The 26,504-nt window shown below is 45.3% G+C and overlaps 1 protein-coding gene across 1 annotated transcript in view; it reads right to left on the reverse strand.

Moving 5' to 3' along the window:
- Positions 1 to 541: 541 nt before the first annotated feature.
- CTDSPL (CTD small phosphatase like) overlaps positions 542 to 26,504 on the reverse strand; it is a 114,574-nt gene continuing 88,611 nt past the window's right edge. The window contains 5 exon segments of the mRNA XM_045536727.1: positions 542 to 4,272; positions 8,019 to 8,204; positions 11,857 to 11,949; positions 15,383 to 15,439; positions 18,606 to 18,707. Coding sequence (XP_045392683.1) covers positions 4,147 to 4,272; positions 8,019 to 8,204; positions 11,857 to 11,949; positions 15,383 to 15,439; positions 18,606 to 18,707 — 564 coding nt within the window. The 3' untranslated portion in view covers positions 542 to 4,146.

Below are 26,504 nucleotides of genomic sequence, written 5' to 3' on the forward strand. Positions count from 1 at the left end.
GGAGTCCCTGGCAGAAGAGGACTTGTTGCCTCTCTCATCTTCATGTACAGGGCTAGGCTAGGGGCAATGCTGACAAAACGTCTCTGTGAGCAAACTGCCTGCTCCATCCTTACTCCTTTTCCGATTCCACGTCATGCTTCATCTGGTAATCACAGCATCTCAGCCAGTGTACCCATCGGCACGGGCAGGGGTTGAGGCACCAGGTACAATGCCCGTGGCTCTTATGGGGTGGAGTGGGGGGCTCTGGTTCTCTCAGGCGGCATTTTTAAGCCTGTTGGTAGGGCTGGAATCCTTGGGGGTACAGTGAGCCATACTGCTTCTGTCTGGGGAGAGGAAGCCAGAGGGCCAAAGAGTTGTTACATTTTAGGGGACTGGCAATCTAAACAGGATAATTTTCTAGCTCCTCCTGGGGTCAAGGTCTGTGGCTTCTGGGGTCCTGCAGCCCCACTCCCACCCACCCCTGCTCCCCAGAAGTGGGGATACCAGGAGACCCAAGGTGCTGGCATGAAGGGGCTAGAGAAGCAGTCCATCCACAAGACAGTGCAGTTTCGCATGTTTATTTTTGGCAGGAAGGAAATCATTGCAAACCTCTTGATTGACAATACTTGCCCCTGGAAACGTGCACATTCCACATGTAGCATTTCCCAAGTAATGCTGGATTGTTTATCACATTCAAATGTCCAACACAAATCCATGACTACCCAGACACCAGCATCTCTACTATCTGGGGGGTGTCAGTCTGCAGAGAAGCTCCTGGGAGAATGGGACAGGAACAGACACAATCAAATTTACAGTAAAACAGGAACAGAGGCAGCCAGCCAATTCTGCACAGGTAACTGCAAGTACTTTAAGCCATCCACTCTTCCTGAACCCTGGCATGCCAGCTGTCCAGCACAGCACCTTTAAAAGCAGAGGCACAAACGTCAGGAGTGTTTGACCATAGGGCTGTGTGGTTCTGGATTGTAATAGAAAGCCATTTTTAAAAATACAGGGTTGTAAATTGTTGCCAGGTTATATATAGACTTACAGATTTCTTTTTTACATCAAAAATTCAAATGCTGCAACCATGACAAGTCAGTGCCATTAGGGCATCCTCATGTCCCCAAAGTCATCTCATCAAAATTGCACCATGTCAAAGGAGCTTCCCCCCAACAACCATCAACTGTGACAGGCAGTGTCCCTTTTTAGTATACAAATGCATTGTTTACAAACAGCTAAGGCGTGAAACCACAGACCAACACGTAAGATTCCAAAGCAAATGGAAGACAGCATTAAGGACGTCAGGAGTGCCTGGGCACCTCCACCTGGGGCCTGGCCAGAGAAGTCACAACACCATAGTGGGCGGGAGTCCATGAACCCAAGGCATCCTGACCCAGATCTTAACACAAAAAATACTTGTCCAGCAGACTACATTTTAACCTGGTACAGAAAGGACCAAGGAAACTCAGGACGTCAGACTTCTCTTTTGGCTAAAGAGTTGGGGGTATTTTGGTAACATGGAAAGTATATGGCACAGAGAAGTAGCTAACAGGTTTCATTAGGTTTTAAAGCCCACAATTTAATAAAAGGTAATAATTAAAAACAATACCCGTATTTACCTTAAAAAACATAAACCCCAAACATTCACCTCATTTCTTGGCCTTATGTTAGAATTCTATTGCTTCATTTACATGTAGATGATTAAAAATATATATAGATATAGATATTTTGATTATGTACATAAAACAGATTCAAGGGTTAAAATAAAAACGGAATTTTGGAGTGTAGTCAAATAAGGTGCACAGATTCCAGAACCCTCAGAGGGCTTTGCTGGCCCTCCCAAGACATTCTGTGTCTGTGGTGGCAGGAACTGGGCTCTGTCCCCAACAGCCCCACACTGGATTAGTGCACTGGTGCTCACAGTTTCAGGAACTACTAGGTGAAGTGTCTGGCTCAAGCCTGCCAAGTGTCTTCACTCCATCTGTCAGAAGTGGAGCACTATTCCCAGGTTCACTTCCCCTGAAATATTTTGGAATTACAATCCTCTCTGCCCCCTCTTCCGACTAAGGCCCTGTGATGCCAACAAAGAGGGGGGAACGGGTGAGGGTCTAAGGCTGTCATCAGGGCCTGGTTCTGTGTGGATATCAGCACGACAGACACTTGACTGCAACATTCAAGACATTTAAGGCAGCGGGTTCATTTAATGACTGGTTTTCCAAATAAAGGTTTGTGGCATGTGCAGATCTACCAGGTAACTGTCATTATCTGTGGTAATGCCTAGCAACGGGCTGTTACTATTTTAATTGGCATGGGGATTACTGGGTTCAGAACACTCAGAATGTTGGGAGACCTGGTTACCCCCTGAATACTTACTTCCCTTCTGAATGCACGGCAGTCCACAGACCAAAGTGCTGCTGGGAGGACGTGACTGGCAGCTGGTTTCATACTTTGTGAATGAAAGCAAAAATAAGAAATTTTACTCTGATTCCCTCCCCCCCCATCTCTAGTTTTGTTAAGTACCAGTTGCTCCCACCAGAACTCTGGCTGAGGACCAACCCACAGAGGACTAAGGCAATGGTGCCAACACAAAAGGGTTCTTTTAAATTATTTTTAAGAGCAATACTTTACAGACTGCCTTGTTGGCAAACAAGGAACATGGCACTGCTTAAACACCAAACTGGGAAAGGCTGCAAAGAGAGAGCCCAGGCTCAGAGGAGGGAGCCCCTCCTCTGGCTGGTTTGGGGCAAGGAGCCCCACATCTAGACAGGCTTCCCCAACCCTTGGCTCAGCAACAGGCTGTGCTTCAAAGGAGAAGACCAAGAGATGGACTGGGGCCGTATCAGCTTGGTGGCTGACTGAGGCCACATGTTCTCAAGAGAGAACAGTCCGTCAGCTTGTCAAGCAGGATCTGATGTCGACTGAAGCTTAACATTAATGCCACTCCTGTGTGGTGCTTTGGTCCTTTTGCCTTTGTACACTTCGGTGGCCAGTGCCAGGGAAGGGATGCAGTTGGTGCAGTCTGCGATGGGGTGGGACACCTATGTTTCTGACCCTGTCCAAGTTTGCAGCTTAGCAGTGAGCATATTCTGATCATAGGCACAGTGGCAAAGAACAGTGTAACAGCCGCTGGTCAATTCCATTTGGTGGCAGCGCGGTAGCAGCAAAGAAAACTCCCAAACAGCTCCATGTGTATCCAGCTTTTGGAAAGGAAAGATTTAAAACTCAATAAACAGATTCTTAAAAATATATCCAAGGGTTTTAGGGTTTCTTATAACTGTTCTACCAAAACCAATAAAAAACACAAGTATGGCAGTAGTGTGAGAGAGAAGTGACATGATGTCACTTTTCAAGGGGAAAATGTGACCTCAAGACAAATTTGTCACCATCTGAAATAATATAAAAGAATCTATTGTTTCCTAAAGTGTTGAGCCACACAATTGCAGATACATTCCAAACTGGGTCAGAAATGCATGGAGACAATGACACAGTCACAAAACACTCCTGTCAGGAGCCTGACCCTGCAGCATGCCACAGGTCGTCAGAGCAAAGTCCCACCTGTTAGGAGACGGGCTCCTGTGACTCACACCCTTACTACCCCCCCCACCACACACACACACACACACACACACACACACACACACACACACACACACGCTACCAGGTTCTAGAAAATTGTCGTGTTCATCTTAGAGTATCTAAGACAATAAAAGATTAAAAGATGTCTTGAAATATGTAGAAAAATTAACTCTCAGCTTAAAATAACATTCAAAAGGCACTTCATCCTGTAGGAAAGAGATTCTGAGTTGGGTCAGCTGCTCTGAGCTGGAATAGAAGGGGACAGTTGGTCTGCTTGTAGGGGAGGACAGTTGGAAGGAAGTCTGATAGATATCAAGCTTTTTTTTTTTCATTTTTTTTTTCTTTTTGGTATGTTTTAAGAAAAGCAAATCCAGTAAAATGCATGTCCCTTTATGAAATTTGTTAAAAGAGTTCTTTTTAAAATAGTTGTTTCTGTTTCTAAAAAACAAAACAGGTAGGCATGGCCACAATCACCCTGTGGCCTGGAGCGCGGAGAATCTCACGTTCGGCTCCTGGGGAGCTGAGGGCAGGCAGGTCCCCTGAGGCCAGAAGTTCCAGAGTGCACAGGCGCGATGCAGGCCCAGGCCAGGGCTACCTATTGCAGAGTCTGTGCAGCATGCTGTACACGTTGTCCTCCCGGCTCAGGCCCTCAAAGAAGGGGATGAGGTCCAGCAGCTCTGTGTCCGTCATGTCATCGAACCAGGACTGCACAGGCACCTGGAAGACAGTGCACAAGGGAGGCAGTGGGACTGCATGTAGGGCTACGGCCACTTCCTAACCTCACTGGGTCCCTGCATTTCTAACAGCTTCTTTGGTGAGACTGGGATCTAGCGATTATCACCGTCTCATCATCATTATTTTGTTTGTTCCCCTGTCCCAACCGAGGCCAATCCAAAGCTGTGTGTTTCGAGAGATGTCTCAGGGAGGCAAAATTAAGTGTAACCAGTTTGCGTGTATTTGCCTGTTTTCCTGCCACAGAAAAGGTGGCCAGGGTGCAGAATACATGTGAACTAGCCTTGCTACTTGCTAATTGCAAAGAGCTCTTTCTACTGCACCAAATTAGCTCCTTGTACCTCAGAGCCAGTGGTTACATGCCAACCACTGACACTAGGGAGCTGACATGTGGGGCACAGGAGGGCTTCCACTTGGGGGCCATTGTGCTATGTTCCATGGCAAAGGGAAGTGGTAAATTTCCCTCTGTGCGTAGTAGTGATCAGTTAAAAGCAAGAGTGTAAAATGTCAGGACATTCTGAAGCTATAGGCACAGACGGGATTTCTCTGCAGCTTAGGCAGAAGAGTAGGGAAGCGTGGTAATGGGTGGCAGCCAGGGGTGCAAAGACATTTAAAAAGAAATTTGAGGACAACAAAAAAGTTTAAAAGTAACATTTTGGCCCTTTTACAAATCTAAAAACAGCTTAGAACATAAATCATATAATTTTGAAAATTAAACAACGTAAGGATTAGTAAAAACATAACTACTCTAGGGAATGGGGAGAGGGCAGAAAAGATCACAGACTTCTCTATGGATAGTTTCGATGTTGGAACTGTGTAAATGTGTTGTATAATTAAAATAAAATTAAACCATTAAGAAATAAAGCAATAAAAAAATGAATCTGGCTGGGTGTGGTGGCTCACGCCTGTAATCCTAGCACTCTGGGAGGCCGAGGTGGGAGGATGGCTCAAGGTCAGGAGTTCAAGACCAGCCTGAGCAAGAGTGAGACCCTGTCTCTACTAAAAATAGAAAGAAATTAGCTGGACAACTAAAAATATAGAAAAAATTAGCCGGGCATGGTGGCTCATGCCTGTGGTCCCAGCTACATGGGAGGCTGAGGCAGAAGGATTGCTTGAGCCCAAGAGTTTGAAGTTGCTGTGAGCTAGGCTGACACCACGGCACTCTAGCCCAAGCAACAGAGTAAGACTCTGTCTCAAAAAATAAATAAATAAATAAATAAAAAAGAAAGAAAAAGAAAAAGAAAAGGAAAAACAAAATGAACCTAAGGGTATGGGTTCAGAATAAATATAAAGATAGCTTCAGAATAAAGCTGGCGATACAACCAAAGAATTATTTCAAGCGATTTAAAAACATGGTGTCCTGACTGTACATCTCTCTAAAGAACTCTAAACTGTATTCAGTTGTCTTATTATTAATGATAATATTAGTACTTCTATTTTGAAATTATTAAACATATATTATAGAATAAATCAAATATGTAATTATGTTAATATCTTTAGGAATCAAGAGTTTTAGCATAAGAGAAAGAGAAATAAATACAAAAACAAATAAGTAAATAAAAACTGTTACCTTAATGTTGAATTGGAAACACCAATATAAATGATGATTTAGTTTTCTTTCTAAAACTATGTAATTTTAGCTCTGACCTGTAGTATGGGCTAGGACTAAAGGACATCCCAGTAGCAATGAAAGTCCACCCAAATTGTGGTTTCTAAATACTGTTTCCACTAATAGGAACCGGCTCCATAGAAAAATGGCTGATTCCAGGGCTGAGGTGAGAAATATTTAAGATGAGCCTGGAACATCTTGTTGACCAGAGAGTAAGGACGCTACATGTTGAGCATCCCTAATCTGAACATCTGAACTCTGAAATACTCCAAATCTAAAACTTTTTGACTGCCAACATGACACCACAGTGGAAAATTCTACACCCAATCTCATATGAGTGGTTGCAGTCAAAATGCAGGTGAACAACACACAGTTTATTCAGCATGCACCAAATTATTAAAAATATTATACAGAATTACCTTCAGGCTATGTGTGTAAGTTGTATATGAAACATAAATGAATTTGTGTTTAGACTTGGGTTCTATCCCCAAGATATCCCATTATGTGTATGCAAATATTCCCAAATCCTATAAACATCCCAAATCCAAAACGCTTCTGGTCCGAAGCATTTTGGGTAAGGAATACTCAATCTTTGAGATGACAAAGCTCCTCAATCAAAGACTATTGTTATTTGAAGGGGTCTCCACTGGCAAAAGGTGAAAATTTTGAGCATCCAAAAGAATAATAAATGGATTGGATTAGAACTATAAAAAAATCCGTGAATCTTGAAAAGAAAATTGAACGTGAATCTAATCAAGTAGTAGAGCTCTAATTACTTGTTAAAAGGCTATAGGGTGGCTAGAGAAACATATTAAACACCACCACAAGGCAGCAACAAGACAAATCCAGAATGTATGAAATTTCTATAAGACAAATAACCAGGTTTTTTTCAACAAATAAATGGCATAAAAGAGAAAAGGGGAGGAAAAGGAAAAGCGTTAAGATGACAAAAGAATTAAGAGCCATTTTAACCAAAGTAATGCATGGACCTTGTTTGGATCTTGATTCAAACAACCCAAATGTAAGAAAACATTTTGAGATGACTGGGATAATGTGAACCCAGTCTGTATATAAAATGATGCAAGAAACCGTTAGTTTTGTTAGATGTGATCATAGAATTGTGATTATGTTAAAAAGTAATCCTTATCTGTTAGAGACACATTACCAGATGCACCATGTTGAATTTGATTTACTCAGTAAAATGAACATGTGTACATGTAATACATTTTGAGTGTTTATTCAAATAATAATTATAACACTAGCCAACTGAATCATTTGAATTCTTTTTTGTTGTTGTTGTTGCAAGTAAAGCTACAGCGTTCTGAATTCAGGGAAAGGACTTTTGTAGGCTTTTGCTGAGTCTGAGACCCTGTGCTGAGAGGATGCTTCCTCTGCAGAAAAACCTGCCTGAGCTGCGGGCCTGGGTTCAGCAGGCACCAGCAGGCCTGGCTGGCCTCTCTTCCCCTGGAAATGTCAGGCGGGAGAGGGAGCTCATGGCCCTCTTGCCCTGAGAGTTGCGCTGCACCTGGTGAGCAGGCACTGAGAGCTGCCATGCTCCAGGGAGCTTTATGTAGGAAATGTTCCCAATGTGTGCTTTTTAGACATCATTATGAAGTGGCAAAGCTTGGCAGCCTTATCTGAAGACCTTACTGAAGTGTTTTATTCATTCTTGTTTAAGAAATACTTCTGTCGAGGTCACCCAGGCCTCCTGAGTCTACAGGGTTCATGAAGCCCTGGGCAGCAGCCAGTTTCGGGAGGTTAATGACCAGAGAACCCTCCTCAGTAACAATGCTAAGAAAGCTAAGGAGAAGGTACAGGACTACCGAGCACTTACCTGTCTCAAGCACTTTTCTAAGTGCCTTCCATGTACTGCTACCCTGAATCCTCCATCAATCCTAGGAGATCAACATTCCTATAATTCCCATTTGACAGATGATGCAACCGAGACTCACTAAGGTTAAATGACATGGTCCGTGACATGCAACTGCTAAATGGTAGAGTTAGGATTTCACCAAGGAAATGGCCCAGAGACCTTCTTCTGCAGGTGCTCAAAAGTGGTGCTTGCCTGGCAAGACAACGCTCGGATGGAGCCCCGCATTCCTCTTTCTTTGGGGCTACTTACTGCATTCTCAGGATGGAAGATGTACGAGGCAGGAGAATTGTCAACGATGATCACTTTGCTTAGCTCCCGTCCAAGGCGACTCAGGTCCTTCACGTAGTTCCCACGGTGAAAAACACACGACTCTCTGAAGAGCCGGGCCCGGAACACGCCCCAGCGGTCTAGGAGGTCAGCCACAGGGTCTGCATACTGCAAAGAAGATGTCACAGTGAAGGCTGTGTGCCCAAAAGAGCCCAGAAACCCTGACCTTCTGCAGCAAGATCCAGATTACTTTTTATAAAGGGATTTAATAATTGGATGTGTTATTGGATCCTGGTTATTTTCCTCTCTTTGTGTATAAGACGGCACTCTCTCACATCTAATCCATCAGTAGTTCCTGTCAGTTTCATCTCCCAAAATACCCTGAGTCCACCCACATCTCTCTATTTATATCGCTACCGCCCTTAGTCCAGGCCTGGGATGGCTGCATGAACCTCCTAAGGAGGTTCCCTTTTCCCATCAAGCCTCCTTCCCAGACCATTTATCTCAAAGCTGTCAGAGTGGCCACTGGAAAACATACATGTAATCACGTCACTCCCCTGCTTAAAACTCTCTGCTGTCGACCTGCTGCACTCAGAGTAAGGCCCGCATTCCTCACCGCCAGGTTCTGTACGACCACAGCGGAATGCTCTCTGCCATCCTGAACTCCTGGAGCCAGGCTGGCTTCGAACACGGTCAGAACCTGCATAGAACATTCTCTCCCCAGCTCTCTGCATGAACATTTCCTGTCTTCTTCTTCTTTTCCAGGCCTTGGCTCCCATTCCTGCCTCTCTGGAGTCCGCCTCCATCCTCCTTTCTGGCTACTTTACCGCCTCACAGTAACTTCCTTTCCAGAGCACAGCAGCATGTGGGATTGCTTTATTTCCTCTGTCAAGGCCAGGCCTTGCCTATCCTGTTCTCACTATATCTCTAGCACCTCACAGAGTGCCTACCTCATAGCAGGGGCTCAGGAAACATTAATTTCATCACTGAATGAACGAGCCAGTTCAAACTTGTCTGGTGTGGCATGAGCCCACACTGCCCCCTAGAGGTCTTCTGGTTACTCAGGCCAGAACAGCCCCAGCTGTCACAGGATGGTGCCCTGCCACCCACTCTCTGGACTTGGCGTCCAGGAGCTTGGGAGTTAGAGCCCAGCTCAGAGCTGGGGTCCATCCTGCTTGGCTCTCTCTCATGGCCTGGGAATTTCCCCCAAAGCAGGCTGAACTGGATAAAGAAATGAAGGTGTTCCTGAGAAAAAATCCTTACAAATGAAGATAACTAACAGTGGGCTATACTGAGAGGCTGTGCGTGGAGGCAGCAGTTGCAGTTCCAACCCTGATGCAAGGCCAGGCCTCTGTACCATGGCCAAGGTGAAGGGCACAGCAGGCATCACCAGGGGCCCAGTGATCTGCCAGGGGAGCAGAGAGCACCCGGGGCTGCTGGTGCTGGGGGCCGGCAGTGGAATGCACAGCAGCTCCAGGGCAGAGCCGGCGCCAGCACAGCTGCAGGGCTACGAGCCGGCCATGAATCCAGCGGAAAGTCCTCCGTCTCCAAGGACTTCCTGAAGGAATAACAGGAGCAGCTGTGTTACTACTGTATTTCCAAGTGGGGTGACAGCACGAGGCACTACCGTTTTCTGCTGATGAGGCTAGCCATGGGCCATGCGGGAGGATTGCAGAGGGCTGACTCCAGATGGAAAAAGATAATTCATTTCCTCATAATTGTTAACACTGGTGGTAGCACCCATCTTTCAAGAAAGTATCTGAGTCTGGGCCTCTTGGCCTCAGAGATGAACATGATGAATGTTAAGCGTCACGAAGGCAGGGACTTTGTCTCTTCTGTCCTCTGCGGTATCCCCAGTACCTAGTACCATGCCCGATACATAGGAGGTACTGAGTAAATATTTGCTGGGAGAATGAAGGAATATATGACAAGGAAGCAGATACTGAAAGGCTCTGACAGTCAGCTGAGGTCCCTGGATGGGGCCGGGCGGTAGGCAAAGAGGTCCACTGCCCCGGTGCTATCGGCTGGGAGCTGAGCCCAGAGCCAAGGACCGGGACAGTGACCACCCTTCAGCAGAACCTGTACATCAGGGAGGAGAGCGGGTGGAAGGCTGCAGGCAGGAGCTGACTCGCCTCAGCCAGGCTACAGTAGCAGCGAGAGAAGGGCTGCAGAGACAGATGGAGGGGCAGGCGGGAACAGTCCAGGAAGAGAAACCGAACAAGGATGTTTAAGCAAATGCTGGGGACAATGCCAAGGAAGAGTGTTTTCAATTTTGCCAAAGAAAAAACAACTCTTAGTCCACCTCCACTGGTCCAATCTTCCAGTTTGCTATTTCTTTGGTTATTACTTCAGGCTCCTCAGCATCCCAGAGCACTGTGAGAAGAGCCATCAAAGCTACAGATACAATTAGTATTGGCACCACTCACCCGAAAGATTACCCACTGGGGAAGACAATGTTTTCCTGAGGCCTTGTTATCTTTTTGGCATGCAAAAACAAAGCCAGGATTCGTATTCCCCCTCCACTGGTTCATGCTCTGAGGCCACTGGCAGAATTTTATGCAGGTGGAGCTCTCTCCCACCCGGGTCATTGCAGAGAGAGGGTCCTAACCAGGAACGCCCAGGCCAGCAAAGCAGTGGGAACAGGCAAAGGAAGAGAAGGGAGTGTGGGCACCAGGGTACCATCCGGAGGCAGGATGTGGGGAAGGAGCTGCTGTGTGATTTCTTGGAGTCAGGCAGATGATTACCTTGGGCCCCACAAAACTTATCTTTGGAGCCACTCAGGGTCCTTGAGGTGCCCATGGAGATGCTGGCAGTGCCACCAACAAATGGATGGCATTGGCCCCATCAGCCAGAGCTTGGGAGATGGTCAGGGCAAGGACCTCCTGGGAGGAGTAAAGGCCTGACCTGCCTGTCCTATACACACCACAGGTACCCCACCACACCTGTGAAGGGGGCCACTAAACCATACTGGGGGCCTGGGAACCCGCTAGTTTCCTTAAACAGTGGTGAGAACAAAGAAACCACTCTGTGTGCTCAGAGCTAGTGCAGAGGCTGGGTCAGAGATTCATACCAAGCTTTAGGACCAAAACATGTCTGTATGATTTTACTGCCATTAATGATTATGATACTAAACAATGGACATCAGGAATACCTACCATGTGACAGTGCCCAGCACAGTATGTGGCACCCAGCAAATGCTCAATGAACACTTGCTGAATACGAGTCAGGCACTGTGCTAAGCCCTTTGCGGCCATTATTTCATTTGATCCACCCCACAAAGTGGATGGAATTAGCCCCAATTTATAGAAGAAAAAACCGAGGTGAGAGAAGTGCAGTAATTTGCCTGAGATTACACGGCACGCCAGGGCAGTCAGACACCTCATTCAGCCCATGCATACGGGTGAACTTCTCACACTCATCTCTCACTCGTCTGTCCGTCAGACCTGTGTAAGCTAAACCCACGGACACAGGGACCTCTCGCATTTGGTTGCTAGTCAACGCGTGAGAGGTGCGCCATCCTTTCTCAGTTACGCTGGACAGGTTTGTGATTTCCTAGCGTGTGGACAACCAGCTTCAGGTAGCTGCATATAGCAACTTCATGGAGCATTTGTTCTGAGCGCTCCCTGTCACCATGGCAACCCAGAAGCCTCTCAGGCTGGCACTGTGCACATGGCCTGCATCCATCCCATCTGGGGTGGGAACCTGTCACCATAGAAATAGCTTCCCCCACCAAAACAAAGGGCTGCATGACAGCTTGGGGGTGGGGCAGAGGAGCTGGGAGTTTGGGGCTGGGAGTTTGGGGCTGGGAAGCAGGACTCACCTTGGCCAAGCTGGCAGTAAAGAGCACACACTCAAAGAGCTGCCCCATCCTCTGGAGGAACTCGTCCACATGTGGCCGCTTCAGCACGTATACCTGCAAAGGCAGGAAACAGCGGGCTGGTCAGTCCCGGCAGCTGCTGGGGACGGCCCGGGGCCCAAATGCCCACTGTGGGAAGAAACGCTGCAAAGGCCCCTGCCTCCCGCCCCTAGGTCTATGTGTGGCATGCAGAGGCCCAGACCGTGTGAGGGGCTATCCAGTCAGAGGCAACCCTCCTCGGATTGGGTTCCGGGTCTGAGTTTGGTCCAGATGTCCCTCCCAAAGGAGAAAGGGAAGCTGACATGGCATCAAGGGTCTTGAGAATTTTCAGAACCAGTGAGTGGAAGGATTGTACTGTGTCTGTGTGAAATGACACATTCATTTCACATGTGTTTCTTGGCACCTGCTGAGGGTTAGGGCCCATGTGGGTACAGGCCCCGGTCTGGGTGTTGTCCTTTGGGAGGTCCAGGCCTGGCCTACTGCCCAGCTGGCCTGGGATTGCTCCAGTTGCCACCTTCCATTCTGGATGGAACACCTTCCACCTGGGGTGGAAGCACAAGCTCAGCAAGGCTGCAGGAAGGGCCTTCCTTGTCAGCCTGGGATGCTGTCTACTTGACACCATGAGGGTTACTCTACTTGGGCTTGGTACAGAAGCAGACACTTCAGGGCATGCGAAACCATCCTACTCCTGGGCCCCGGAAGGAAGCCCTCAGGAGGGGCCTCTGAGCAGAGCGGGGCAAAAAGCAGCCTTTTCTAGAATAGCTGGGCTCTGCGCACCCTTTTGGCGAGGCTGGGCCAGGGCAGGGGGGCCCCAGGCTACAGCCCACATGTGGGCTCCTGACGAGGCAGCCTGAATGAGTCTGAGGAAACCAGAGAGATGGGAGAGAAGGCAAAGCTGGGGAGAGAAGACAGAGGAGGTGGGAGGAGGGAGGAAATTCATTCAAACTGGAATAAATTCCATTTGAAATTAGCCACCTCACTGAAATAAATCAAATTCTTTAAAATTCAATTCAACATATTTACTGGGCCCCAGCTCAGTGCTGAGCCTGATGCAGTTACAAAGACGAATCAAAAACAGGCCTTGCCCTTGAAGAGCTCACAGTCTACAACAGACATATGCAAAAATATATCAAAATAAACATGGCATAATCAAAGTCATAGTAGAGGAATAAATTAAGGACAATTAACTCCCCTCTCAAGGGGAGGGAATCACAGAAGGTAACATTTGACCTGGACCTTGAAGGATAAACAGGAGTTCACCAGGTGGATAAGGATGAGAAGAAGCGAGCTTGCAGGCAGAGGAAACAGCATGAGCCCGAGGCCTGGAGGCCTGCAAACACCCTCCCAGAGAATGTCCGAGCCTGTGCGCCCAGCCCATCAGAGGCAGGGGTGGGGGGGGAGGTGGGGCTGGGAGAGGAAGTGGCTGAAGAGGAAGTGTGGGGGTGAAGGGGGGTGCTGGGGCCTTGAATGGCAGGTGGAGCAGGTCAGCCAGACTGCAGGAATACAGAGGGGAGACGGGGCTCTGTGCCACATGAAGGACAGGCTGCTGGCAGAGGACTCTACACAGAACCAAGTCATTCTCAAGGTGTGAGAAGCAGGTGTTCAAGAGGACCAGGACTCAGTGGGGAACTCAGGGCTGACTGGAAGAGCACGGGCATGGGTCCGTGGCCGAGGGCAGACAGTAGCAGCTGCAGGCCCCACTTTGCCCACGGGACTCCGCGGTGCCAGCGAATGGGTGCAGCCTGTGGTCCTCAGTCTCCCTGGGAGTAGTGCTTGGAAAGCAAGCGTTGCTACATGCAAAGGGCAGGAGACTGATTTGGGAACTCTGGCGTTGGTGCCTCTGGCAGAGAGGAGGGTCCTGGGCCCGGATGCCGGCGTCCAGGCCCGCGTCCCCGTGCAAGTAACCAAGAATAGGCCCATTGGGACCTGCACAGCCTATCCTGGATTACTTGAACGAGGCCACGGCCTTCGCCAGGGCCTTGGTCCTCCTGCTCTTGGTACTCGTGGCTTCATTCCCTCAGGAGAGAGTTTCTGACCCGAACCCTAGGACCCGGGGATATCACGTCACAGTCAAGAAGGAAGCTGGGGGAGCTGGGGTGGCTCCTGCAAAAATGGGCTGGCAGTGGCCGGCTGGTCATGCTCATAGTCACGTAGTATGAAGGATTAATTTCTCTCCTAATTCTTGCCATGCCACTGGGCAGCCTCTGCTTTGTCTCATGGTGAGCACTTTATAACACAAGCCAAGATAATAAATGCAGAAGCCTTAATTGCTTCTCAGATGCGGAGTTAATTCAGTTGATGCTTTTGCAACTGTTAAATGCCCAAGTGCCTGCTGTTTTGGTTTGATGATGGCTTTTAAAAGCATGAAGTATGGAGACACTAGGGATAAAGCTGCCTTTCTCAGGGACTGTTTCATGGCAGGACCTGCCAGAGAACAGGCAAGAAAGCAAGGAGAGGGGAAGGAAAGGATTTGAGTATCAGGAAAAGAGGCAGGAGACTGAAATTCTCAATTTTGTTCTTCCCATTGTGTGACCTTAAACCAATCCTTTTCCCTGGATAAGCCTCAGTTTCCCCATCTGGATGATGAGGCGGCTGGACCAGCTGATTTCCAAGGCCTCACTAGTTCTGACACCCTACACTCAAGAACCAAAGAGACGACTGACATCACTAAGGAAAGACACCCTGTTGTGGCTCAAGTACCAAGAAAGATTTTCCTTCCTGGGATATTAGGCCAGATATTCTCCCTTTAAGACCTTGGAATTGACAAAGAAGATAGTTAGATCACCCCTGTGAAAAACCTGACAAAAGTTCCCCTTCAACCTCTAAGGCTGGTTTTCCTACAATGTTTCCAATACGCTCATAAATGAAGCTATTTCCGGAAGAGCTTTATACAGATAAGGGAGAAAAAAAAAAAACCCCAGAAAGAACGAAGATGCATGCCAACTGACTACGGCATCTTTATTCATAGCAGCCTGCTGATCCACGCCCTTCCCCCTTGTTCTTTTGGGTTGAGTATTTGCTAAAGATTCACTGGAGAAAACGAAGCAGGAGTGACAAGATCAGTCTCGAGCAGCTGGCCTTGGAAATGGACACCTTTTCCCGAGAATCCACCATAAGTGGTGACTTGTGGCTTTTCCTGTTGCCTGCTAGGAGAGTAGCCGAAAGCAATTACATGAGGAAGTTAATTAGACCATCAAGCTAGGCCAGAGGGGGATATGGAAACTTCTGAAAGTCTGCATCAAATCAAAAAACTATTTGAACTTGCAAGTGCATCTAATATTTATGAATGGATTATACTTTTCTTTATAAACTCAGTAAACTCTTTATAAATTAATCTGACTGAATAAAAGCACAGAACCACTGTATTTATTGAACAAGGTATGCTTCCTTTTTCAGTAACAAATAAATGAGAATGTAGAAATAAAGTTCACAGGAAATGTAATTACTAAAAAATCCTAATTGACACTCAGATTTAGCCTTGATTTCTTACCTGATGTATAGTTCCATCGATTTCAACCGGAACAATAAAATCAGCATTACTAATAGGCTAGGGAGAAAAGAAACTATAATTAGTATGTCTGAAAGAACAAAATAAAATTGGAAATTTTAGCAAGAAAAAAGCTTGCCTGGACCAATGTTTTGATTATTGGGAAAAACAGTTCAGGAGGAGGATGTTGAAGCATGGCTTGGTTCCTTAAAATAAGCACAAGCAGGAAAGCACATTATTTTCTGTTCTGAATGTCATTACATTTTCAGCATCTTGGTCCAACCTCTTTATCACCTGCTTGGCCTCAACCACAAAGGGTGGCACAGCCTGGCGAGAGAATGGGGCTCCGCAGAAACTCCAGCTCTTGCTCGGAGCCCTACTAGGATGACAGGAAGCCACTGCTGGCCACCAGGGGGAGGAGGTGAGCGTCCTACTGGCCAGAGGACAGCACTGCTTGTGGGTAAACAATTTGCACCTGGACCCACAGGTGGGGGCTGTGATGGGCTGTTTGGCACGTGGATCCAAAGTGGTGCCAAGGATACGGGGACGTGGGGTAAAGTCAGAGGCCACAGGCCACAATCTTGGGCAGGCTCTTCCCCTCTCTGGACCTGTTTCTCCTCTCTTCCGTCGCTATAGTGATGGGTCTGATGAGTGCCCATGGCTCCATCTAGTCCTGAGAATCAGCGATTTCGAACTCTGCCTGGTGACCTGGCACCGTCAGGGGTTTGGGGTCAGAGGTGGGGAAGAACCAGTCCCCGCCTAGACTGCTCTGCTTTAAGGAACACCATATCCAGCAAACCCACAAATTTCTGGATATTTAAAATAACTCTTTGACAGCATTAATGACATTCAAAAATCAAAAATGATTCTGCAACAGTCACTATGTTCTCAATGATGAACTTATACACATTCTGAATGGAACTCCACCAATCAGGTGGAAAACTACTTAAATGAACAGGCCCCAGAGAGTCAGCAGCCTGCAAACCCCTGGGACAAGAGGAAAGAGACAGAGGGAAGGAGGAGGTGTGTGTCTTGGCCACTGGGCAGGGGTGTGGGGTGTGGAATCTCTGGTCAGACTGAATGGGGTCTGCCTTTGAGCCCATCACTTTACACACAATACCCGTCTTTGGTATGTAAACTACAAAAAATGTGGAAAATACCAGGCTGTAGCACCATTACTGAGCACTCAGTAGAGCATCTGAGGCTTAAGATCACAGTATATTTACTCCCAGGGTTGGAAGGCCAAGGATGAGTTTAATATTTCATAATTTCACAACTAAAATATGGAATCATGGTAAAAAACAAAAGGGAAGACTTAAGGAAGAGATTCTCACATGGCATTAGATTGTGAAACCATATTCCACAGAGTATATTAAAAGAGAAAAACTATTCCCCAGCTTCTGCTCGCACTTGTCCTTAACCTCCTCTCATGTGTGCTGTAAAGGCGTCTCTGCTAGAGTCAGGGTTCTTAACCTGGGATCCATGAACCTGTGTGTTGTAGCTGGACATTTTCGAAGGGAGAAGGTTCACAGCTTTCAGATTCCGAAAGGTCTCTGAAATGCCAAGAACATTAAAAACCACACAATAAAGAATATTCTGCTTCTGAGTGTAGGCAGGACAGGGAGGGAGGAAATGAGGAAGTGCTGTTCACATCAACTGTGGCATCAATACCCTCTGAACAGGCTCTAGAGTCTGGGGCTGCCGAGGTTCTGCCTTTGCAGCCAGGAACCTCCATAAGTTTGGAAAGTCTGGCCAGTGTAGCCCACATGCCCAGGGCTGCCTGGCCATAAGTTCTCTACGCTGTGATGGCAACTGACCCCTGCTGTTCTGAGGGGCTTTCCTCCAGATGGACTTAAAAAAATCATAAGCAACTTGCCCATGAGGGAGAAAAGGCTTCCAGTGCTTTCCAGGGCTAAGCTGCGACATAAGGCCACCACAGCTCCTGGACTAACCCTGGAAGGGCCCGGCCCTCAAGTGCAGGAGAACAAGGTGGTCCCTGCACGCCCCGGTGGCCAGAATGAAGCCATTTCTCACTGTAAGAGGTAAGAGTGGTCCCTCTTCCACTCTCCAAAGGACTCAAAGACAATTTCCTGGCCTTGTCCTATCAGGTCTCTGCTTGTGCCAAGTAGGCACAGGAATGGCATTTCTGATAGAAAGGTGTTAAGGCAAAGATGATGGCTCTTCCGCTTCCCATGCAACTTGCAAGGAATGACTACGGGTCATGTGAGACACATGCCCCATCATGGATGTGCCTTTCATGTCTCTCAGGGAAGTAAAGGGTGGGGGTCCCAGGCTGGGGTAAAAAGAGGAAGGTGGTTTATCTGACCAGTGATAGTAAAGCAGTTCCATCGCCAGAAATTCAAAGAAAACAGGATCAGAACTCTAAACACCTGCTTCTTCTCCCAACATGCCAATCCCATATTTCCACACTTCTCACCATTTGCCTCTTTTAAACAATTAATTCTACCTGCAAACAATGGTTAATTAACTCATTCCTTAACAGTGTAGCCATAGGTGTTCCTGCATGGAGGAACATGGTGTAACTTGCCATTTTTGCTATTTTCTGGCCAAGAGATGGAGAGTAGGGTGGGGAACAGGAAGAGTATCTGACATCATCCCTGCAGCTCCACACCCTTCATGAGGGAAGTCGTGAAGGTGGGTACTCATTAGCTGCGAAGCTTATAAAAAACCCCAGCAACTTCTTGTCATGAAAATGGTCAAAATAAATGGCTGACTCCGTTCAAATGCCGTTAACTTTGAAGTCTTCTTCCGAGTTGGACATCTTTCAAAAATTGATCTGGGAAAACCTCCAAGAGAGCAGGTCACTTGACAGTTTCCAATAGTGCCTTCCCTGCCCCTCCCAATAAGACACACAGCACTCTGGTTATCTTGACAAACACAAATAGTGTCCTGGGACACTGAATGCCTCGTGCCACCTGAAAAGTATTTCTACAGGGGAAAGTGTTGGAAACCTCAAACCTCCCAAGAATGGGGTCTCAGTGATAATGGCAGCCCAGCATTTTCTTTTCCAAACTAATTATGTTAATATTCAACAACTTTAGTTAATGTTCACCTGGGTTAATAAGCAGCTGTTGTTGGGAGTTCTTCATGAAGAGTGAAGTCATACGCGAACAACGACAAGCTTTCATCCTTTTAATTTTTTCCTTTCCTAATACAATTGTGATCAAATCACAAAGATCACAGATTGTTTTTTATGCTGATTTACCTTAAATGAACTGTGCACCAATGTTTCATCTAAATCAATGACCACACATTTCTTTCCATAGTCAAGCACCGTCACCTCTGGAAGGAGGTATTTAGCTGGTGGCTAAAAGGGGAAAAGAAATCAATATGTAAAAGACAAACCAATTCCCTTATTATTGCATCATACTATGTTAATGAAGGTATAAATGAAAGCAAACATTTAAATGCCTGGTCAAGTACATCATGGACTTTTACTAAGAACAACAGAAATAAGTAGTTTGCAACTGAAGTACAGAAGTTTTATTAAACAAATACTGTGTATCTGAATGGCAACTATGAGGACCTGGGCTTTGGAACCAGACAAACCTGGGTTGGAATATCAGCTCTGTCACTTTCTTGGTGACAAATTGGGATAATAATACCTACCATGAAAGTGTGTTGTTATTAGTTATAATGGAAGTAAAACTCTCAACATTTTGCCTGGCACATATATTGGTGGCTGTTGTTATTAAAAAGGATTACACAAGGATGAGTGTTTAATTGTAACAGCTACTCTAACTATGCAGGCCCATTTCCTGAGGTTATATTTTGCCTGACATTCACTGTGGCACTTAAGTACATTTTAGAGCTATGTTGGAACCACAGTTATTTTTTTTTCCGTGACTGAGATTTTAAAAAACTTGAAGAGAAATACAGATCCACCAGCAAAATGCAAACTAAAGTTACTCCCAATACCAGGAAACAGAAATAAAACTGGTTTTAGGTACAGCGCCTGTCTTGTGCCTGCCCCACTGTGGTATAAAAGTGAGTGCATGTGGCATTTTACTCCTTGGATTCTTTGCCTCTAAAAGTTATTCTTTAATCCACATGCTGTGTGTTAACCAGAAAACCTATTTATATGCCTTTATAGTAGCTGACTCTAATCTTGTGATACAGAAGTCATAAAGAGTTAATAAAATGCTAGGTGTCTTCAGCCAACCTCACTCAATTTAGAGTATTTATTTCTTTGGGCCTTGCCTCATTCCAGAAATGATTTGAAGTATTTTAGTTTACTCTGTGACATATTCAATGTCCTCTGTTAACTAGTTAATTTTCTGTCCTGCAAGAAGGTCAAACTCTGTTTAATATTTGATGCAAAACAAAACACAATATCTGTCCCAAGCCACTGAAAATAGACAATTTAGTTTATCAAATTAAAAAAAGAAAAAAATGAAACCAAGAGGTATTCCCTTTTAAGTGGCTATTTCTTTTTTCTTCTGTTTAAACTGAAAGTTAATCAATGATCAGAAGTTAATTTTGGACTTTAGCTGGTTCAATAGTGAACGTAACACAGGCAGTCAACAAGCTAGGTAACTTTACAAGAACAATGATCATGCTGGCAGAAGGGGACTGTCCAGGGCTGCCCAGGAAGGGGCTACATGTGGGGACACGAGCATTTCTAACGACAGAGGGGCTCTCTCTAGTAAGCACGGGTATTTCATCCTTTTCTAACATCATCCAGAAGAAAAAGCCTTTAAGGCCTCCCAACTCTCTTAGCTCTAACTAAAGCTGCCCAAGCAGTACTCTCTAATCCTGAGGCACTAGGGGGGCTGTGGGGTGTGCCTTGGAGATGGGCATGGAATTCGGGGACCTCGAAAGGACTCTATCCTTCATGATAAGCCAGTGAGTCAGCAGGTTATTTTTTAAAAATTAAACTTGCAAGAAGTTTTGTATCTAAAAGTGTTTTAACAAGGGAGGGTATGATAAGCTCTTTAAGTAAACACAATGGAGAGGATTTGGGTTATTTCTGTTGTTAGCTTGCGACAGAGCAGAAAGCATGCTTGTGACCAAAATAAAATTTGTTTTAATTTAATTTTTATTACACAATTATGTAATAAAGCCACATTCTCATTGTAAATAACATAGACATGTGAGAGAAAAACACAAGTGTTCTTTTTTAATGTCCCTCTTTTTCCTTTAGTATATTTTTTCTATCCAGTCTTTTCCCCTATGCACTTATATACTACTAAAACAACATTTTAACTTACTAATTTACTTGCTAGCCTGGAAAATAAGGATCTAGAAATCCTATCCCTAGTGTATCTGAAAACACCAAAGATCTGCCAAAACTGGCTTAGTTATTTTCCAAACCCAAGAATAAAAATTAGTTTCTTAGCATATTTAACCCACACTTTACAAGCATTCTCTAACAGTAAGTAAAACCTCTCACTGTACTGTCTAAGAGAGAAAAGATCAAGAAAGGTGAGACTCCTATTAAGCAAGCTATTGATTTTGCATTTGTGCTGCAGGGAACAAGGCCAAGCTGGGGAGCAATGGGCTAGGAGGGTTCCATTAATCCTCCACCATTTCCTAAATGTACACAGCTTCCCTGAGAGGTTGGCTTTAGATTAATGCAAATTCTTCAGCTCACTGGTAAGAAATCTTCTGGACAGCTGTGCCCTTGGAAATGCAAGGATGCTCTACAGTGGCAATTCAAAGTGCGTTGTTACTTCAACTGATCTGTTCAGGTGATGCTCGACTCGTTAACTAAAAAATGTCCTGAACCAAATTTTCTCTGAGGCCATCATAAGCTGAAGAACAAGAGAAATACCAGTTATATAAAGAAAGGCCTTTTCTATACAAAATCACTTGCTCAAATGCACACAGAGAGTATTGCTGGGTTAGGGGAGGGGACCACAGCTTTGCCATCTAAGGTCTGGGAACAGTGTTCATTTCAGTTCTCTTCCTGGGAGTAAATCTGAAATTTCCTGTCCCTGGCAGTGAAATGGCAGCCATGAATAGCTGACACTAAGGTTATTTCCTCTGGACTACCCACCCCACAAACCTTCATAAATCTCATAGATGTAGTACCTCTTCTTGGTACATTAGATTATTGTTTTCTTAAGATTTCTCAGGCTCAGGGTTTGCACACTGTGCTTCCCAAGCTGCAGAGGTCAGGGCAGAGATCTCAGGGCCTAAAGAGGGAAGCAAGGGAAACTCCACACTGGTTTTAACCAGAATAGTTGTTTTGCTTACACGTTCTTCATAACGTTTTAATGAAAAAAAGTGTACTACTACTTTACTAAAAGCCTTAGGCAAATAGCGTAGTAACATAACTGTTAGAAACAAATTCTTCTCTCTGCTTTCATCATTGTTATGGCTCACTACGCTGCCAGCCTTGTGTTTGTGAGCATCAGTGTGGCGTGTGATCTGAGCAAGAGTGTGGGAACAGTAGGACTCGGGTCACAGCCCCAGTGGCATTTCTTCCTGGGGCCAAACCATTCAAGTGCTCCCCTTAAGCCATGGCCACCCAAACTTCAGTGGTTTCTAAGCTTTCTGTCCCTCTGCATCTTTGCCTCACCCTTTAATACCTGACTTTCACCAAACATCCCATGAAGCTTGCCAGTAAGGAAGGCCCTTAAATCCCAGCCCATACCTGACAGACATATGTTACTAAGTGGGATTTTAACAGTAAAGATGTCATTTCCAATTGGTATGCAAAAGATGATTACTCAATAAATGGTGCTGGGACAACTGAGTAGCCACTTGGGAAAAAAAGATAGATTGCTACTTCATGCCTGATATAAATTCCAAATAGTTCAAAGATTTAGATGTAATGATGAAACCATTAAAATATTAGAAGAAAATATAAAATCTAGGAGCCATGATGGGTGAGATTAATATTTACCTATATAAAATTAAAATTTCTTTGTGGCCAGAGTGATTATAAACAAGGCCAAAGGTATATCACAAATTTGGGGGAAAGTACTAATTTCTTTAAAATTAAAAAAAAAAAAGAACACCACAGTAAAAAAAACCCAGAAGAAATGAATAGAAAAGAAAGACATATGGCCAATGAGTTTGTGAAGATCTGTTCAAATTCATTCATAAAGAAATGCAAACCAAAGTAATAAGCTGATATCATTCTTTACTTTCAGATTACCAAAGGTTAAGACATTTGGTAACCATTTTAAGTAAGGGTATGGGGCAATCTCATAGACTCTTTGTGGGAATGTAAATTAGCATAGGGTTTTGGAGGACAATTTGGCTTTAATGTGCCAACTATGTAAAATATATCCTTTGACCTAGAATTTCCATGATATAAAACTGATCACACAGAATTATATAAGTCTATAAACAGGTACATGGATACTCTTAAGAAAAATATTTATAATAGCACAGAAGTGGAAACAAAGTAAATGCCATCAAGGACATATAAAACAATGAGTCAGACATATACATATTAATACCGGGAAAGATGTTCAAGATGTCTTGCTAAAGCAACAAGCAATTTGCAGAATAGTGGGTACAATACAACTTTATTTGTGTAAATATGCTTCTGTTTGGAAGGTTTCTGGAAGGATATACAATATATATTAAAAGTGGTTATTCTAGGCAGTGGGATTAAGTTGGGGGATTTTTTCTTTCTACTTTAATCTTTCAGCATTTTTTAATTAACGATGAGCTTTAATTCAATAAAAAAATATAAGACCCCCCAAAATTAAAGGATCAAACCTGCACATATGAACAGAGCAGCATGCAAACAAAAAAAAGAGGTATGAGGTGACAAGTAGAGATGGGGAATCTCAGCTGGAGCTACTCTGGGCACCAACAGGCTCAGAGACGCTCTTGACCTTCAGGGCCCGAAGAAAGCTCTCAGGGAGTCATGGAACCTGGCTTGGAGGCTCAGCACAAACCTGGATTTCTGGCCCTGTGCTGCCGCACCCTGGGCTCTCAGGGCTCCTGGCACAGACTGGGCCCCTGTGGTCCAGAACGTCCAGGACCACTGCTTATGTGGCCTGGGGCCTTTTCAGGCAGGTGCAGATATCGCAGGGGATCCCAAGACTTGAATCCCAGGGCTGAGCAGGCCCCCGGGTGGACTCGGGTTCAGTATGACATGCTAAGAGGGCAGTGGGGGTCCTAATGTGCTCCTTGGTAGAACTGCTTTTCTGGAGGTCATCACTCAAAAGTGCAGGTGACTTTAGCTAGGCTCTGGATTTTGGCAAGATAGTTCAAAGCTTCATGCAGCCTGACCCAGCATCTCACGTGAAGGACACAGTCAGCAATTTATTGATCTAACACTGGGATAAATTACACAAGGGACCTTTTTGTCCTTGTTTGTTTTATTCTGGAATTCTGTATATGGCTGAGTGTAGACTTGTAGGGAAAGGGTCAGTTTCCTCAGTGGGATTTTTATACTCAAAAATGCTTTCATTTAGCACTGAACTTTACAGATGGCTGTGAACTATCTTCGAGAAAAAACTGTAGTAGTAGGGGGAGAGATACTATCTGCCATCTGTTTAATGTAGGCACCTTTGCAGGAAAAATATACGAAACCTTTGTATAAAAGTTAAAAAGAATCCCCTGGTATTAACCCCACTAGGTATCTCCCTCAAACACTGGAAAAAAAATTATGTTGCTTGATCAATCTTTTTGATCAAAGCCAGTTTTCCCAACAAAGCCCAACCCCAAGCATGTGGGCAAAGTGAGAATTACTCCACAAACTGTTGCAACTTGTTACTCAATGCACAGTTAGAGCTTTGAGAAAAATGAAATCATCTAAAACTTTCTGGGGAATCTGCAAGCGGCACACACTACTAAAGCCTTTGAAATCAACTTATAAAATCCATTCCTTTTAATATAAGAGTGCTCTGTCTCTTGGATGTTCCCAGAAAATACGTGGAAAAATCCAAGGAAAGATAGATGAACAGATTTGAATCAGGTATTGTGAATCATCAGATGATCTTTGTGGACTAATATAATCAATTTATGGATAAGTTTTGAAACCTAAATCCTTCTCTAAGGACGCAGGACTGTTTGATATAGACATCTTGCCTGCAAATTTCTTTAGTGAGCCAGTCATCAGTTTGCTTCTTGCTGACTGGCCTCAGGCTGGGTGGCTCTGCCGGCAAAGCAGGAGGAAGAGAAGGGACAGGAGGAAGAGAGGGGGCAGCGACTGGCTGAGGGGTGGCCGGAGCATGCCCGTGCTGGGGTGGAATGCTGGCGCAGCTTCTCTCCCAAATTCCAGGGCTGACAACAGAAGTGGGGAGGCCCAAGGGAGTGCTCAGCTGGGGCCGAGTTGCAACACAGCTGGCCTGTGGGGTGGGTCCTGCAAGTTCAGGGAATATATTAATAATTAGGGTGATTTCTCTGATGTCAGAGCTATAGCCAAGCTATCAATGCTGTTAAGTGAGAGGTGGTCTGGTCACCTGGGACTTTGTGGGCCCAGTTCCACTGGGATGGAACCTGCTGCAAAGAACCATGTCTGGACAAAAGTATGTTCTCCCCAATTCATGGAGTTGGGGCTAAGGTGTTGGGGTCGGGGTGAGGGCTCCAAGCTACCTCGACTTAGAAGGCTTGGAGGCCCTTCCCAGAGAGGAAGGGAAGAGGAGAATTTGGTTAATAGGTACTGGCTGTCCTTCTGTTCCTGAGAAAGGAAACTGTCTCTGTATAGAACTTCCTGCTGACAGCTTAAAATGTAGCTTCATTTTTCTTTTTCACAGAACAGAGCTGTTTATACCACATGATAAAATTCAACATAAGCAAGAACATTTAAAAAATCTTTTATATTAGTAGGCCCAAAGCCACAAGAGTTTATGAATGTTTCAATAAAATTGGATAAATATACATACACTTGGTATGGGAATGACCTGCCTCTGGTCACCCTGAGGAAAAAGAAACAAAAAAATCATTGTCAGGTTTGGAGAGAAGACCATATTCCCAAAAGAAACTTCAAAGCACTCTTGAGTACAGCAGCTGTGTGAGTTCCTGCTCTCTGTACCTAGGTGGTGTTTAACGAGCAGGAGAAACCCAGAGACTCCCCACAGTCAGGGGACCCAGCCCCACCCTCTCCCAGACAGCCCCTCCCCCAGCACACCAGGCTGGTTCCTGAGGCTCACTGACCATCTTGTTTATTTAGATAGTGCCTCCCTGACTCCCAGGAATGTACTCCTTAATTTAAAAACAAGTATGAAAACTCATACTTTAATCCTTCATTCTCTCTAACAACTGGTTTGTTTCTTCTTTTAAGCAAGTTTTTCCCTAAAAAGACTAAGTGAATATAGTACGTAGGAACAGAGAGACAAGCTCACCAGATCACAAGAAACCCCCTGGGGGCATTCCAGGTCCTCCTCTAGGGGAGGACCCTTGACAAGGTACAAGGAGTTCCCTCTCAGGTCACGGATATGGGGGCAGCTCTTTCCTTTAAGGGGAACAGAATGTGTATTCACAAGCAGTGCTAAGAAAATTCAGGCCCCAAGAAAGGGCCCCGACCATTCCTCAGCCCCAAATGCCAGCCATTCCAAAGCTGGTTGATGGAAACACTTCATTTTGGCATTGTAAAGAAATGCTAATAAAAAAAGAAATCTATTTCCATTGAGCATTTCCAGCTTGTGCTTCCTCTTCGCTTTCAGATGGCCTGATAAGGAGACGCACTGCTTCATGCCTTGCACACTGAAGGATCTGTGAAAAGATGTGTCCTTTGTTATTGAGGGGGTCACAGTGATAAGGCCTCATGTGAAGGGGCCAAGCCTGATGGTTGGCAATGGCAGGTGGCTGGCACCTTTCTGAGCTCTGCTCTGACACTAGGAATCATTAGCAGCTTCTTGATTATCTCCCCGCCCCTAGTCGTCACCTCTGCAGTGCAACAGCAACTACCATTACCTCTTGAGATGATCTCAATGGCTCTCTCCTTTTCCAGGAGATTCTAAACAGCCTTCTGACATTGTTCAAGGCAGCTAGGCTGCTCTCCAACAGATGGTACCATCAAATCACATCCCAGTTTTCAAGGACTTGTACAGAGAAATCCCTTTCAGAAGCTCTTAAATAATATCGTTCCCAATACATTTGGACCTGGGAGCAGGTCACTGCTCTTGGTGGGAGAGATTTTAACTAGAAGCTCATAAGTAAGGTTTCTCAACTTCAGCATTAGTGACATTTTGGG

This window comes from Lemur catta, chromosome 1 (genome assembly GCF_020740605.2).
Source record: "Lemur catta isolate mLemCat1 chromosome 1, mLemCat1.pri, whole genome shotgun sequence".
In the NCBI taxonomy this organism is placed as follows: domain Eukaryota; kingdom Metazoa; phylum Chordata; class Mammalia; order Primates; family Lemuridae; genus Lemur; species Lemur catta.